This window comes from Cryptosporidium sp. chipmunk genotype I, assembly GCF_004936735.1.
Source record: "Cryptosporidium sp. chipmunk genotype I strain 37763 chromosome Unknown contig_14, whole genome shotgun sequence".
Classification (NCBI taxonomy): domain Eukaryota; phylum Apicomplexa; class Conoidasida; order Eucoccidiorida; family Cryptosporidiidae; genus Cryptosporidium; species Cryptosporidium sp. chipmunk genotype I.
Genome location: NW_027125584.1, coordinates 649,051 through 665,384, shown reverse-complemented (window position 1 = coordinate 665,384; position 16,334 = coordinate 649,051). Strand labels below are relative to the sequence as shown.

At 28.3% G+C, this 16,334-nt stretch overlaps 7 protein-coding genes across 7 annotated transcripts; 1 reads left to right on the top strand and 6 right to left on the bottom strand.

The window, feature by feature from the left end:
* Positions 1 to 111: 111 nt before the first annotated feature.
* Positions 112 to 1,554, bottom strand: ELE39_000814 (uncharacterized protein; the record flags this gene model as incomplete). The annotated part of the gene is made up of 1 exon (XM_067343854.1): positions 112 to 1,554. One exon carries the CDS (start codon positions 1,552 to 1,554, stop codon positions 112 to 114), a length of 1,443 nt encoding a protein of 480 aa, XP_067202573.1.
* A 1,689-nt stretch (positions 1,555 to 3,243) lies between these two features.
* Positions 3,244 to 4,581, bottom strand: ELE39_000813 (membrane associated; the record flags this gene model as incomplete). The annotated part of the gene is made up of 1 exon (XM_067343853.1): positions 3,244 to 4,581. One exon carries the CDS (start codon positions 4,579 to 4,581, stop codon positions 3,244 to 3,246), a length of 1,338 nt encoding a protein of 445 aa, XP_067202572.1.
* A 1,031-nt stretch (positions 4,582 to 5,612) lies between these two features.
* ELE39_000812 (uncharacterized protein) lies at positions 5,613 to 6,035 on the bottom strand (the record flags this gene model as incomplete). Its single annotated transcript, XM_067343852.1, has 1 exon — positions 5,613 to 6,035. The coding sequence occupies one exon, from the start codon at positions 6,033 to 6,035 to the stop codon at positions 5,613 to 5,615; it is 423 nt and encodes a 140-aa protein (XP_067202571.1).
* A 1,691-nt stretch (positions 6,036 to 7,726) lies between these two features.
* ELE39_000811 (myosin regulatory light chain) lies at positions 7,727 to 8,503 on the top strand (the record flags this gene model as incomplete). The annotated part of the gene is made up of 1 exon (XM_067343851.1): positions 7,727 to 8,503. One exon carries the CDS (start codon positions 7,727 to 7,729, stop codon positions 8,501 to 8,503), a length of 777 nt encoding a protein of 258 aa, XP_067202570.1.
* Positions 8,504 to 9,126: 623 nt separating this feature from the next.
* ELE39_000810 (uncharacterized protein) lies at positions 9,127 to 9,360 on the bottom strand (the record flags this gene model as incomplete). The annotated part of the gene is made up of 1 exon (XM_067343850.1): positions 9,127 to 9,360. The coding sequence occupies one exon, from the start codon at positions 9,358 to 9,360 to the stop codon at positions 9,127 to 9,129; it is 234 nt and encodes a 77-aa protein (XP_067202569.1).
* Positions 9,361 to 9,514: 154 nt separating this feature from the next.
* Positions 9,515 to 9,883, bottom strand: ELE39_000809 (uncharacterized protein; the record flags this gene model as incomplete). The annotated part of the gene is made up of 1 exon (XM_067343849.1): positions 9,515 to 9,883. The coding sequence occupies one exon, from the start codon at positions 9,881 to 9,883 to the stop codon at positions 9,515 to 9,517; it is 369 nt and encodes a 122-aa protein (XP_067202568.1).
* A 1,111-nt stretch (positions 9,884 to 10,994) lies between these two features.
* ELE39_000808 (mucin-like low complexity glycoprotein with a signal peptide and an apple) lies at positions 10,995 to 13,682 on the bottom strand (the record flags this gene model as incomplete). The annotated part of the gene is made up of 1 exon (XM_067343848.1): positions 10,995 to 13,682. The coding sequence occupies one exon, from the start codon at positions 13,680 to 13,682 to the stop codon at positions 10,995 to 10,997; it is 2,688 nt and encodes an 895-aa protein (XP_067202567.1).
* Between the last annotated feature and the right edge of the window lie 2,652 nt (positions 13,683 to 16,334).

Below are 16,334 nucleotides of genomic sequence, written 5' to 3'. Positions count from 1 at the left end.
ATTATTTCGTTTGTTACTTTTTGTGTATCAAGAATGGGGATGTTATCATTTAATTATTAAATAGGCTGAAGTTATTTGTGTTAGTTTTTGTCTCTTAATATTTAATATTAATCAATCAGACTCTGTATCAAATTCAAAGTCCTTGGAAAAGTTATCCATTTTTGAAAATATATTATCAGTAAAACAACATTCAAATTTGATTTGATCTTGATATTTGCCCTCAACTGTTCTTGGACACATTTTTTTCCATAAATTCACAAGTCTTTTTATTTCTGTATCTTTAGGTACCCATTTAGAGCTTGATCCAGTTACTCTAATATGTATAAAATTGAGATTTTTCCCATATTTCTCAATCCAAACACATAGTTGAATAAGATCTTTAGGTTCCAAGTTTTTATCTTTAAATAGTGAAACTTTTAATACTTGAATTCGATTAAGTTTAAGTTGACAAAAGAAATCAATAGGTATCAAAAATGATAATGCTGAGAGCTCCCTGATTGTTTCTTGATATTCAAATAACACTCCCAACATGTATCCAGAATAAATCAAATTATCAAATCCCAAAGAAAGCACTATCTTTGAATTAGAAATACTCAAACGTGTTTTAAGTGGATCGACCAAATATTCTAAAATAGTTTTTGAAATTAAGTTTCTGTGGATTTCAGTTATACTCTGATACTTCATTTCTTTTAATTGATTATCTAGAATTAATACTTTTGTATTTAGTGAGTACAGGACGTTATTTATATTTTCTTGGACTTTATTCTTTTTTGATTCAAAAATCCTGATTATCAAAGACTTAATATCTAGAAATGGCTGCATTACCTGTGAATCACGCTGAGAAAATGACTGAATTTGTAATTTATAATTCATATAACTATTTTCATTAATGTTCCCACACTCTTTTGAATTTCTACTACAGCTGCCATTATGATGATTATCAAATTTATTACTGTAAGTATATTTATCTTTAAATTTCATACCTAAAGGCTCATATTCGTTTTTTTTCTGGCCAGAAATATCATCAGGATGAGAGAATCCCAAGCTAGTATAGTCAGAGTTAAGCATAAAATCTGACTCCTCTTGAATACTCATACTTTGATATTTGTTAATATTATAATTATGATTTTTAGATGATCCATTTTCGAACTTTAAATCATAAATTGCAGAAACTTTTTGGTAATTGTTTAAAAACTTGCTATCATCAATTTCATAACTTTGAAACTTATACTTTGAATTATTATTTGTCAGTGAAAACATTAAAATTAAATCGTCCAATATTTCCAAAGGTATATATATATTTCTTAATTCCAATACTTTAAGCATTGGAAAAGAGCTTTCCTTAAGATATCTCAAATTAATTTCTCTCAATTGTTTTACAACCTCGTATCTTGCTTTTAATTTTAACTCCTTGTTATCTCGAGCATCTCCTAGTATTCTAAGCTCCTTTAAATTTTCAAAATCTGGAAAACTTCCAATGAAGAAGTTTTCAAAGAACTGAAGTTCAGAAATCTCGTTCTTTGGTATTCTTAACTCAAAAAACTCGATACCCATACCTTTCTCAGCATTATTATATCTTAGGAATGAATCGTAAATGTCATCTTCTAATGGAAACTTTGCTTCATAAATTACTTTCTATGCAGTATAAAATGTTTAAGAAGTTTAATGAATTTTGAGATTAATATTTCGTTTTTTTTCCTTTTGAACTAACTCACCTTCAAATTAGGGCAAAACCTTGCAAAAATTGGATCTGTTCTGATACAGATCAACTCTTTAAGTGAATTTATCGAGATTTTTATTTTGCTTTCAAGAATTTTGGCTCGTTTAATACCGTCAAATTCGCAATCCTCTAACTCAAGTCTTTGCAAATTAGTAAGTTCCTCCAACTGCAAAAGCTTTAAAAATTCAACAATAGAAAGATCAATATTTTTCAATAGAAGTCTTTCTATTGAACTTTTGAAATTATGAACCACATCCCCAACAATATTCTCGCCGCCTCGACTTTTGTCAAGTTCAAAGTCCCCAATGATTCCATGTCTAATTATCTCCAATTCACAAAGATCAAAAAGAATTGCATTCTCAGATGCTCGAATTTCTTCAAGCAATCCAACCAAATGATCGACTGAATCTGAATATATTATCACTAGCCTGCGAACAGTCTAAGATTGAAAAAGTTAGTACTTGTTTCTTATAATCTATTTCTTCTCACTTTTCTTCAGATTTATAATTATCTCCACTTTTGCTATAATCCAAATTCATCAAAACTTACCTTTAACATTGGAAATGAAATTGCTGAAATTTCATTTTTCTCCAGCTTATTCAACGGTAAAACTAATGTATCAATTAATTCCAATGACCGAGTCCTTGCATTCTTTGATATATTTAGTCCCAATTTCGGGTCATATTCCAAAATTATTTTCTTGAAAATATCTTCCAATGTTTCTGGCTCAGAAAAAGAATGCCTAAATTAGTGCATGTAAATAAATCGATAATTTTTAATAGTAATTAATAAAAACCTACCAAGATTCCTCACTATCCGACATCTTTTGGCCCCTACTTTATAAGCTTACACACTCTGTATATCCTCCTTTAATAACAACTTAACTTCCCCTCCTATTATTAATCCCATACGACATTTTTTCTCAAATTTTGGTTATTTCCTAAAATTAATTTAAAAATAATTTTATTTTTTCCGCCATTATTTCCACATGAAAACACCGGTATAGCATTTTTTAATTATTTATTCACACATTGCATAATTAAATGCAAAATAATGAAATGTCATAAATTTTTATATAGAATATCTCAAAATAGGAATAAAACGAAGAAATGAAAAAAAATAATCAAAAAATCTGGTTTTACTAAAACTATTTACAGAAACTAAAAAATAATACCCAAAAGTTTGCATTTATGTTAAGCAATTAAAAAAATGCAAACAAAAATAAGCATTCATCTTTCTCTATTTAAAAATAATAATAACAATGGAAAAGCTGGCTGTAATTAACTTTAAATAAAATGAGTATATTGAAAAGAAACAATGTACTGATAAATTTTGTTGATTTATTCAACTAACCAACACTCGCATCTAAATTTGAAAAAATATATACTTGAAAACACTAAATTTCTTTTCTTCTCCTCCTTCTACCTAATTCCTCCCTTTATTTAAATCCTCTCGTCTGATAATAATTCAACATATATAAGTCATTAACTTCGATTATTTAAAATTCTCAAGAATAATTTTCATTACTTATAGGGATCTTTAAAAACTTTTACATCAGTATAAGAGCTACTACCATTCTTTTGAGTAGAATTTGTTCCACCTCTAGTTTCCCTATGATGCTTAATGTGCCAATTATGTGTAGCCTTGGTAATATGAACTGGTATTCTTGGAAACTCAATTGAACTATTCTCCACAATACGAACACTAGAATCTTTCAAAATACCATTGTTATTTCTGAAAACCCAAGTTGAGTTTGAATGAGCACCATACGGACCAACATGTCTTATAGGTATTAGTGCGTGATCTGGTAAAAAAGCTAAAGGCTTTGAACCAGAATCTAAGCTTGAAGTGATTGTCCAAAATTCATGAGTACCATCAAATATTATAAACAAGGTTGGAGCCGTAATATTCTCATTAGCTTTTCCTTCCTTTTTGTAAATTGCTCTTCCATGATGTAATTTCGGATATTTCTTTCCATCCTTACTCTGTTCTATAATAATATTATAAACCCCATTAATATATGCATCTTCCTTTGTAACTCTACCATACAAAGTCAATGAAGAAGGTAACGAGATTTCTACTCCTTTTGATCTCAATCCCTTATTCCTTTTTCCTTGTATTACTTGAGAATTACTTTCATTTGGAATTACTTTACCATTTTCGTTAGCAGCATCACTAACTTTGAAATCTTCATCATTATCATCATTTTCTGAACCTACAATCTCCATATCATAATACTCGTCAATATCATCTTCCCATAAGTCTCTATCGTTATCATCAGCCCAATATTCTGGATCATCCAAAATCTCACTATTAAAATCCTCCAGATTCTCATTATTATCAGTATGCTGATCTTCAATTCCCTTACCGCCAAGTGTTGCCACCTTACCCTTACTTTTTTCTTCTGTGGATTCCACCCCTCCTAACTTTCTACGCTCACTTTCTAAAGTGTCCAACATCATCTCAAATTTTACTGGCCTTCCCAAAGATCCTACTGGAAATGAGCCAGAAACATCTCTCCTTCCTTTGTTAATTCTAGAAGTAACTATAAATATCAAAATCAATAAAGAAAATACCAAACTTATTAATCTTAATATTTTTTGTATCTTATCAATCAAATATGCTGCACTTCCTTGTTTATATTGTTTAGCCATATCATTTCCCAAGATAATGTCCGCTACCATTCTAACCAGACCTCTTCTTGCATTCAAAACCGTCTTGCTTTCATCCTTCAAACCAACCACACCCGCTCCTAAACCTGAATGGCCTTTATTCACTCTCTCTAATCCTTGATCTCCTTTTATTCCTCCTTCTCTTAACTCAATACCATCCAACATTCTCTCATTATCCACTTGCACCATTTTATTTTTCTTGTTTTCCTTCAATTCCTTTGGATTTCTCTCAATATCTTCCAAAATCCTTTCTTTTCTTGTGTGTTGTCCCAATTTTCAAAGACAACACGGTTTTTTAGATGGCGCCGAGCCGCAAGTCTGTGCCTTTGCACCTTTAGTGATTTGAAAAATATTACAATAAAGGGAATAGAAAAATAAAGGATAGACTCAAAACCCCACAAAAGTAAATAAGACTTTTGTGACTTCTAATATAATTAACTCTGGGATTCAGATTTTAAGATTTATAAGTGTACTGACTTACATTCAAAATTCTAGATAGATAGATAGATAGATGATCCTTTCTAAATATATACTACTGATCATCCTCAAGCACTGGACTACAATGACTGAGGCTTTGAATGAAATATTTTCTAATCCAAATATTTTTTTCTAATACTTTTGTTGACTAACAACCTGTAATACTTTCGTCACCTCAATTTACCTTTGAGTAATTTATTATATAAATTATTCCATTGTCAGCCCATTGGCGCGCTAATATTAAATACTATATATTAAAAATGGTAAAATTTGCATGTAATTATTTTTCTTCCATAGATTTTTCTTAATTCCTGTTATAATTATTGCTTTGTTTGATTCAAATGTTATGTTAATCACAAGTTTGTGTTAATAATCATGAGATAATGAATTTTTTTTTGTTTAAAAAAAAGAGGAGATAGACAATTATATAAAAGGAATAGTAAATTACTCCTCAGCTTCCCTTCTGGCTCTATTTCTTCTGTGCTTAATAACAGAGACTGTAATAATTGTGATAATCATAATAACCAATAACCCTAAACATATTCCAATAATGATCCACCCAATCTCTATTTCTAGAGCATTCTTCAAAACAGGCATATCATCAAAATCATAATCTTCATTAAGTTTGTCCATTAAGTTTGGAATTATTGGTAAACCCGTGGCAACTATATTTAATTAAAATTAAGTTAGTTTGAGTTGGTTACATTATTTTATATAATTTATGAAAATCATATAAAAGTAATCTAAAACTTACCGTCATATGCAACTCCATCCTTAAAAAATGTTTTAGTGATATCAAAAGTTCCATTGTATACGTGATATTTTTGTGAATCTTCGTTAACATTATCTACTTCAGTCTTATTCTGAACCATTGTTTCGTTCTTATCATTTACCTCCGTAGTCGTGTTATTATCGCTATCCATATTGTTTATTGTCGAACCTTGACCACTATTTTCATCCTCTTCTTCAACTTTGATAGTTGAATTACTATTGTCATTAACATCATCTCCAGATCCCTCAATTGAGCCATCTCCTTTAATGCTTCCCTCACTTTCAATACTCAAATTCTGTAACTCTCTATTGATATGTATACCATCAACATTTCCCAGAAAAAATAGAAAAATTATAACAAATGAAAATCCACATAATGCATTACTTAGCTTCATCACTATATACTTGTTTGATTAATCTGTACTTATGGCTGTTATTACTAATAATTATAATACTGTTTTTAATCTTAACAACATTTATTTACTTCACCTTTGAAATTATCAGCCCTTATATATACATAAATCTCTATTGTCTTATCTTTAATATGAATCCAATATCTTTATATATATATATATATATTTATATTTATATTTATATTTCTAACTTACCCCTAATTATTTTATTCGTGTGATCTAGCGGCTAATTTTCTATTTCGCCTATACATGCAAAATACATTAAATATTTGACTACTAACCCACATTAATAGATCCCTCTTCAGATTTAAAAATTTTGAAATTATTCTTGCTTTGGTCTTAGTCCTATTGCTTTTGAATTAAAATCTTCAATACCCTTTATTTTTAAGTTTTCTAAATTTATTTCAATGTTCACATTTTTCACATGACAGCATATTTACATGCAAAAAATATTATTGCGAGTATTTTTTTTTGGCACGTAATATACAATTTCATGTGGAAAATTGCAATAACAGTAATAATAATGGTGAAATTTTAATTTAAAAAAAATATTAATAATAACAATAATATAATATTTATCAAAGTTCTGATTAAGAATTAAGAGACTAATAAATACATTGTTTCAAAATTAACTATTATTCGGGCTTAAGAGAGCTGAGAATAATATTGGCATTATTTCTAATTTTTATATTGTCAATACCATGGCTTATTTGTCTTATATCTCAACAAAGCTTTTAACTGTTTTTTTTTTAATATAATTTTTCTTTTAACTTAAACAAATTTTAAATTAACAAGGAAAAGACGCGCGCATTGTAATTCCTGGCATGCAATAATTAATTGCAAGGATATAAAAAATGCTAGAATAAATTTTTAAAATATATATATATTTTAAAATCCCAAGAATACTCTGATATTAGAACTAAGATAATACTACTACTATTGCTACTCTGCTTTCATAATTTCAAATCCCATCTATTCATCTGCAAGAAGCATATAAAACCTGAATTTTTTGTCAATCAGTAGGCTGACAAAGAATTGTACAAAAAAATTATCTAATAAATCAATTCGAAATTTATTTCAATAAAAAATTCCACTTCCAAATTACAACTAATAGCTGCAGTACTGGATTTATACCAGCAGTAAAATTTTATTATTCTGGTATGTCTAAGATACACCTTATTTTATTTGCACACAAAAAATTATATTAATGTAATTTAAAGACCGTGAGAGACGTATACTGCATAAAATCATTACAAATTTTAATATTTAGAAAGAAAAAAAAGAAAATAACTAAATAGTAAAGTTAGACGTTAAATTTAAAAAAGCCTGCATGACGGAAAAATAAACAAATAAATTAAGATTTGTTTGAAGAGATTAGAAACTAACTTTTCAGCTACAATCCGATATTAAATAGATGAAGTAAAGTTTATTTATATCATTTTTTAACAACCAAATATTAGAGAAACCACTTCAAATCTGAATACATATTTATATTAACAATAAATCATTATTATTGTTGTTTGTCTACTGAAAACTTAAAGTTATTTATTAGGTTAAATCAAATTAAAGTAAAATTAGAGAAAAGAAAAGAAAAAAATAAAATCAAAATCAGAATCCTTATCTCACAGCCGATTTTTTTTCCTATCAAATAATAAATATTAAACAAATAAGCAATGGAAATTATTAATAGAACTCTTGATTCTATATTAGTCAAATGTCATGATATCCAAGTAGAAGACATTAAATATGGAGAATTGGTAGTATTAGTAGAATCTGATGATGACTATTCTGGATATTCAGAAATTGATATTAATGAAAATGGAGAATTTGATGCAGAAGCTGGAGAAATTGCAAACGAATCATCTGTTGAAGACGTTTTAGAGATCGTTAGACAAGCAACTATTGCAAAGAAAGAACCAACTATTTATGAAATCGAATTTGGAAATGTCTCAAACTCTTCAGGAAAATGTAATTTTGATGATTTGATAAAATTCTTACATAGATTAGGACTTTCTCCAACTGAAGCTCAATCTAATGAACTTAAGAAGGAATTTGGAACTAGTAATATTGATATGGAATCTGCTCTCAAGGCTTATAATAAAACATCTACTGATAAATATACTTCAGACGAACTCTTAGTTTCATTAGAATCAACCAAATCTGAAATTACCAGAAAAAGACTTGTCATTCTTTTACAAACATTTGGAGATAAAATGACTGAAGATGAAATTAATAGAGCTCTTGATAAGCTTGAGATTGGAAATGAACCATTTGATAAGAAAATATTCATTGAGAAATTATGTGTTGGATCCAAACAAATCAAAAGTTCTGATGGTTGTTCCATTAGTAAATCCAAAGAGAATTTGAATCGTTCTTGTGAAAATGCTAATGATGATGATAATGATAATAATAATAATGTTCAGGAAGAAGAAATTTCTGAGGTTAATTAAAAATAGCAACGAAATCATATCTTCCTGAAATCAATATTATTTATTCATTAATGTTTTTAAACATTAAAGTATTACTTGTAATATAATAATGTATTTAAACTTATTCTGTAATTAAACGAAAAAAAAAATATGTAGTTAGATTGTAGCCAGATCTCAGTTTTGACAAACTCTATTTGTCAAAATATTACATTATCAATTATTATTTCCTCCTTTGCTTTATCTTTCATTTTTTCATCTTTTTCTTTCTTTATTTCTCTCCCTTTCTCTTTCTTTCTTTTTTCCTTTCTTTCCCTTCTTCATTTTTTCTCTCTCGCCTCTTCCTTCTTTCTCTCCTTTCTATCTCTTTCTTTATATCTCTCTTAAAAGTAACAATTCTCACAATAATCAATTTTTTTTCTTTCAAATAAAAAAGAGGAAGAAACATAATTATAATGATCTCTAATTATAATACTTTTCTTCTCTCTTATGCTATTATTAGTATTATTAAAATAATTAAAATCATCCGAGAAAAGCTTATCTGACTTAATTTGAAAGCTCCTGAAGATGTATCTGATTGACTATTTAAAATTAAAATTAATTAATTTATAATTCTCTCATTAAAAAAGAAAAATTTTCAATTTAACTTACCCTTTTGTAATATTTGTATCATTGACATAGAAATCTTTTAATAAATCATTTTCTTGTACATTATTTAACAAGTTTTGAGTAGAATTGAGATGATTATTTAAGTTCTCTGTATCATTATTTAATGAATAAGATGAATTCTCATCTTCTATTGGATTTCCTGATCCAATATCTGGTATATCAAATGGAAATGAATCAATATTCAATTTTTCATCTTCATATTTTATTGGCATAAAGAGAGGATTTGTTAAATATGGAATGATTACCTGTCTATTATGTATTTTATTCACAACATTAAAAACAACAGTTGTGGGAACACTGGATATTTATATAATATTATTGGGATTTAATTAGTAAAAAGAAATTAAATATCAATATTAATAAAACTTACCCCAAAGTTAGAACATATTGATCATAATATGGTATAATATGTGGTGAAATAGTAACTTCTGGTATCGATCTTAAATATAACAATAATTCTTGAGGTAATATGGTATCATCATATAATAAATCATTATTATTTGAATCAATTTGATTAATATCTTGTTTCTTATCTAATAATAAAGAAACTGGTGTAATAGGATGATTTGAAGCAAAAATCATTGGTGATAAATCATTATAACCTATCTTAATTCCATCAATTTGTTTAGTTCTTGGTAATCCTTCCTCTAGTAGAGTTACTTTATAATGTCCAAATAATTTTTCTAATCTATTTGGATACTTTTGAGATATTTTTTCTTTATTTAATATATTCATAGAATGATTTATATCATTTGTAAGTATTCTAAAATAATTATTTAATTAAAATAATATAAAATTCTTAAATACATTTTATTCAATAAGAAACTTACTGAATATAAGCAATCGAACCAGAATGAATACTTGAAGGTATATTTGAGCATTTCATTGATGCTTTTAGATCCATTGGCAAAGGTACTGGAATTATTTGAACATTACTTGGCTTAATTGATAACATTATTGAGATTGTATCCTTAATAGATTGAGTAAATCTTCTAAAATCTTGTGCTACCTATATTATAATTAAAAAAATTGTAAATGAATGAATAATTATTTTAAGAAAGCAATTAATGATTGATTAACTTACATCTAAACAATAATCCCTCCCGTATAAGTCAAATCTTAATGTATATAATTTAGCCGAATCAGAATCTCTAATTTGTGGAATAAATGTCTGATGATTTTCACCTTCAATACTAATTATACCAGTTCCTGTCTCATTGATAGTAGAAAAGACAAAATCAAAAGGTATTAATGATGTTCTTTGTCCAAACATTGAATATATTGATTTAATAAACTCATTATTAGATTTTACTGATTCTTTTGATAATTTTAATAAGATAGATTCTCCTTTAGAATGATCATTTGAAATTGGTCTTGGTAGAAAGAATAATGGAGTTAATTCATCATTTGGTAATATTGAAATTAATTTACTATTTAAATCAATAAATCCATCATTGTTCTGAATAATAATAAATTATTGTTAAAATATTATTAATAAATATTAAACTTACATCATTTCCAAAAGATCTTTCATATAATATTAACTCTGCAAAGAAATTATCTTCATTCATTATACACCCATTAGTTTTGTTTTTTAAAAGCAAATGCTGCTGAATTACAATATGTCTCTCAATTTCTTCATATAAAAGATTTGGAATTGTAGTGGAAACTGAATGTCCTACTAGAATAATTGGTGTATATGTACCTCCATTAAATATATATTTTGCATTATGTAAATGATTTATTAATCTTGGAATATTGTCTTGAACATTGTGTATAAATATTCTATCGATTTATAATTTCAATAAATAATTCATTAGAATAATTTATATATATAATTTTCAACTTACCTCACAGCATATTCTAATACACGTTTTTGACAGTATATATTTTGTTCAATAATTGTTGGTGGAAAATTTGTAATTTGAATCATATGTGGACTACAATTGAGTAACTTGTGTATATTAGCTGCAATATTTAAAACCATGATAGTAGCATGATATTTCGATATATCACAGAATGAAATATTTTGGAATAAGAATGTTAAATCAATGATTTGGAAATCATCAAATCCATTAATATTGAAGTCTGAAATATTTTCTTTGTATAATCCTTTTAAGAAATAAATTGGGTACCCATAGTTATAATTATTATATATTTCTTGTTTAATTTCTTCAAAGTTGTTGAAAGGTATTTTCAAAGTTGCAATACTATAGTTTCTATGTACTCCTTCTGCTATTTGACTATCAATAACAGAAATTTGATTTTGATCCAGACCATTCAATATAATTTCTGTAATTTCATTCACTTTTTCTATTGAACTTTCTTCATTAAATTCATTAGGCTTAGTTTCAGCCACTTCTTCCTCATTAAGCTCCTTTATACTTTTATGAGACACTATTAAAGTTGCTATGTCGTAAATGTTTTTATATTCCTCGTTATTTTCTTCATCAGGATTAATTTCATTAAACTCGTTACTTTCAGTTGAATCATTTCCATCCAGGATGTTGTTTTCATTACTTTGGTCAATTATCTTAAGATAATCTTCCAAATTTGAGAACTCGGTATTTTGGTCAGCATTTTTACCTTCCTCCTCATCCCGATTCTCTGTTATTTCCATCACAGTTGTACTGGTGGTGGTGGTAGTGGTGGTTGTAGTAGTAGTAGTTGTTGTAGTAGTTGTTGTAGTGATGATTTCACCATCACCATCCTCGTCCCCATCACCATCTCCATCACCGTCACCGTCACCATCTTCATCCTTGCTATTCTGATCATTTTTAAACCCATATACAGGTGAGGCCCCTCCAACGTCTGGAATTGACATCATTTCAGGAATCATTTTTTCAAAACTCATGTTAAGTTTGTTTTCATCATTAATTGTAGGGAGTTTCTCGAACAAATCAAAACTTAGCTTACGGAAATTATTTGGAGCATTATGGACTCTTGGGACTTCACCACCTAACAAGAATGCGTTGTTATTTTGTCCATGATTATTCTTTGCCAAATCCTTGGGAGTTGCTGGTGGACCAAACTTTTGAGGTCTAAGATACCCTCCCATTGCACTCTCACATCTTTGCGTGATTGGATCGTAAGTCCAATAAGACGCAATCCCACCTCTATCTGCAAGAACTTCCTTCAGGCAAATTTGTGGTGACGGAGAAGTGGTATTCAAAATTGGATCCCCGTTGGTAATTGCAAACCCAAATGTTGGATAGTCACACTCGAATGTATTTTCTGAAAAATATGTATTGTAATCCCCCCCTCCTCCAATATTATTATTGTTAGAAATCTTTACATTCTTTCCAATCAAATTAAATAATTGGTTTGGCATTTCATAATTACATTGACAATATCTTGGACCAGAAACAACATCAGGAGCTGAAGTGTACTCAAATGAAACTGCATTCATATGGAATGAACACTGTCTATTGACAATATTATATGACCATAACCAACAGTGGGGATCATTTTGGCAAAGAATATTACAATCATCAACACCATAAACATTATCAACAATTTCGTACAGAGGTTCGACTAATTGAGCTCCTGGAAATGCACAAAATCCAGTCGTGTAAGTTGTGTAAATAGGACTATTTGAATCAAATGATGTCAAGTTTAGTCCATATATACCTCCAGTAAATAGTTCCGGTGCACCTTTCTTAAATATGATCTTTGAATCCATTACTTGATTATTTTTTTCGTTATGCTCTAAATCCTTCTTATCCCAAATCATATAAGAATTCTTGTTAATATTCTGAGCCTTGTTATTAACTGAAAGGGAGATTTGTTCTGTGAATGGAAGTAGACTTATATGGACAAAAATTGGCTTTCCTGATATTGTCTTATTTTGGTTTTCTAAAGATAAAATATTACTCGAGTTTGTCTCATATACTAATTTCTGATCTGGATAATTTGGTAATCCCATTGAAATAGAAAATGTCTCCATATCATACTTTTGTGTACCATATATTACATAAGAAGATGCTGTTTCAAATGGTAATAGTAAATTAGAGTTTGGCGTTGAAAATTTCATATCAAACAAACTTCTTGGTATCATTTGTGTTTGAACATTTTTAAATCCACTTGTGAAAAATAATACCTCCCTTGATGGACAAGGATTCGGAAATTCAAAACTTCTTGTATGTTCATTCAAATCTGTTGAGTAGGTCCAAACTGAAGTAAATGGTCCCACTCCCTTTACCAATAGTGGGTCATTCTTTGACTTTTCTTGAAATATTAACCTGGACTCTACCCATGATTGAGCTGATGGATTTCCACATTTTAAACCTGTTGGAAGATTGATTGAATGCAAGGTTGGCTCAGAGCTGCCTGTTCTACTTGGTAATAATACTGCAATTTTGACTGTTCCTTGATTGCAATCAACTACAGCATAGGATAATGAGTCTGAACATACAAAACCAAATCTTGAAACTTTCGAATTTTCAACCTGTGCAATAAACTGAATTGACAAGTACGGATATATAGTTGGAAGTAAACTCTTTGTTACTGGAAACTTGTATCCATACTGACTCATGCAAACTTCTGATTCTAAATCCAGCATTGATGGGCCAGATAACGCAGTAAATTTACGATCACTGTTTGCATACTAGGATAGTTATAATATTATTAGGAAAAAAATAATGAAAGGATTTAAGTTTTCCAGAATTAGATTAGTATTTTAGACTTAGGTTAATTCTCATTAATCCACTTACCGTAGATTTCATATAATCCTGTGGTGCTGGGTTACGTTTCGTTGGATTTGTTGTAATATCATTTAAATCTGTTTTTAACATTAAAAACTTTCTCATACAGTTATCTGCCGAAATATCCTCATTTCCAATCAAATTCCTCAAATTTAAAGCTGATTAGTTTTAATTTCTGAATTAAATCGAGGGTTTTCCCATTATATTTATACTTACTTTCTTTATTCATTAACATTCTATCACTGTATATTCCTGTTATCAACAGCAAATATACTGCAACTATTCCGTTTAAAATCTTTGATTTAAGTGAACTCATCATTGTTTATTCCAAATAACGAATCCTTTCTCAATATTATTTTATTTTTTAATTCTCACAAATGATTCCCCCTGTTGCTTTTTTAATATCCGATGATATTTGATTTTTTTTTTTTTTTTAAAATATCCAACTCGAAATTATTCCATGTAACTTTTTAAAAATAAATTATATTGCCAGTACTATTAAAATTTTATTTAATAATTATATTTCAATTAATATTTGCTTATTCAATTACTCGACTGGTATCCTGTTTTTTTTAGTGCATTAAGTGGGGCACAAATGCAATCCCCACGCATTTTTTCTAACAGTTGAAATTTGAATAGGGGAGAGGGTGCAAAAATTAACATTTAGATTTCTCAAATTTGATTTTTTTAATAGAATAAAAGAGTTAAAAAGGCAACTCATTACTTTATTCCAATATTATTGAATTAATAATTATTTTTTTTAATATTCATTTCATCGATTTTGTATTCATGAGCCAAATTTTAATTTATCTCTCTTTTGTTGCATCATGATAACTTTCAAGCCAATTCCTTATTATATCACGAAATTATTTAGAAATAATAATTGAATTTTTAAATTTACAAAATGCCAATTTTTTTTTGGAGAAATTTTGCATTAGAATTACAAAACTTGCCGGTATTTACTACTATCGTATGATTTGTCCACATAAATGCATGCACAAAAATAAATTACGTGTGAAAATATACATACAGAATAGTAATGAAGAATAAAAAAATTGTAGAGCAAAAATATAATTAGATTAAAATTAATAAGCTAGTAGTGATAAAAAAAAAACTCAAGGTAATGTTGAAAGTTATGAGAAATACTAAAGTTACTAGTGTAACAACAAATCATAATGCATCTGAAAATAAAATTTCTTAAATCCCTCTTTCAACAATTACTAACTTAATCAGATAGAAGTAATCCACTTTCTACTTTTCTAAGTACTACTGAGGCTTTTAGTACCATTTTCCGTGCTGTTGGATGATTGAATCAATTCAGTGGAATTGTCATATTCAGGGATATACTTGACATTTTGCTTAGTAGAGGGGAATGTGAGAGACATTTCGTATTTCCAAGAACAGTATTGAGATTTCACAGACTAAAATGAAAGTTAATTAGAAAATAATAATGAATTTGAGTGAGTTTTATTTTTAATTTAATGCAAAAAAAATTTGAATTAAAACTTACCTTGAATCTGGTTAGTTGATCATTTCCCTTGAATCCCAGTCTCATGATATTCTTTGAGTTTATGACAATCTATATTAGGTAATTATTAATTTTTCAAGTAATTTCAATGATGGGGAGGAAGATAAAAAGAAAAATCTTAACTTACAGTAGAGAAAGAATTCGTATCAATTCCAAGGGCAAAGTGAATTGTATCATTTCTTGAAAAAGTTGTATTCTCTGGCAATATAGCCTTAGAACTTGTAAGATACCAAGATAAATCATGAATTTCTACAGAGTCTTGATTTATATTATAAAGTAGAGATGTATAGTTCGTTCTTGTTGATGCCTGAATTTGGATCAATGGATTAAGATTTTGTCCTTTCCCTACTTCTGGAACTTGGCAACGTAATATAAGAAATCCTCCTGGGTTCATTCCTCTGTTCAGTATAACTGATGTAGTGTTTACGCAAAGACGTCCTTCATCAAGATAACATTCATCCGAATTCTTCAAAATGATATCTTCCGAAAAGACACCAATAAACTTCTAAAAAAGTAATCTCCGAGTAAATTACTATCCACAGAAATTTCCCATATTTGCCCTTCTACTTCTAAAATAGGGCATTGGAAATATTAACTTCAACCTACCCCAGAGAACCCGACTAGCTTGAGCAAAACGAAAACTAAAAATCTAAAATTCATTGAAGATCAACACAATCTTTATTGCATTCAATCCTATTTTACATTAAGTTAAATAATTGCCTTGTATACTTATTATTTTATTTATTCTTTTTCCTCCTATTTTTTTCTCCCTTTGTGATTCCTATATATTTAATTTTAGGTATCCAAAAATAAAAACAGCTCGCCGCCTGAATTGCATGTTCTCCCCACATTCCCAAATTAATTAAGGATATATCTAAAAGAGAAATAACAGAATTTAATGAAGAAAAGAGGAAACATTAGTAAAAAACATTAATAAAGTGTGACAGGAACTCAA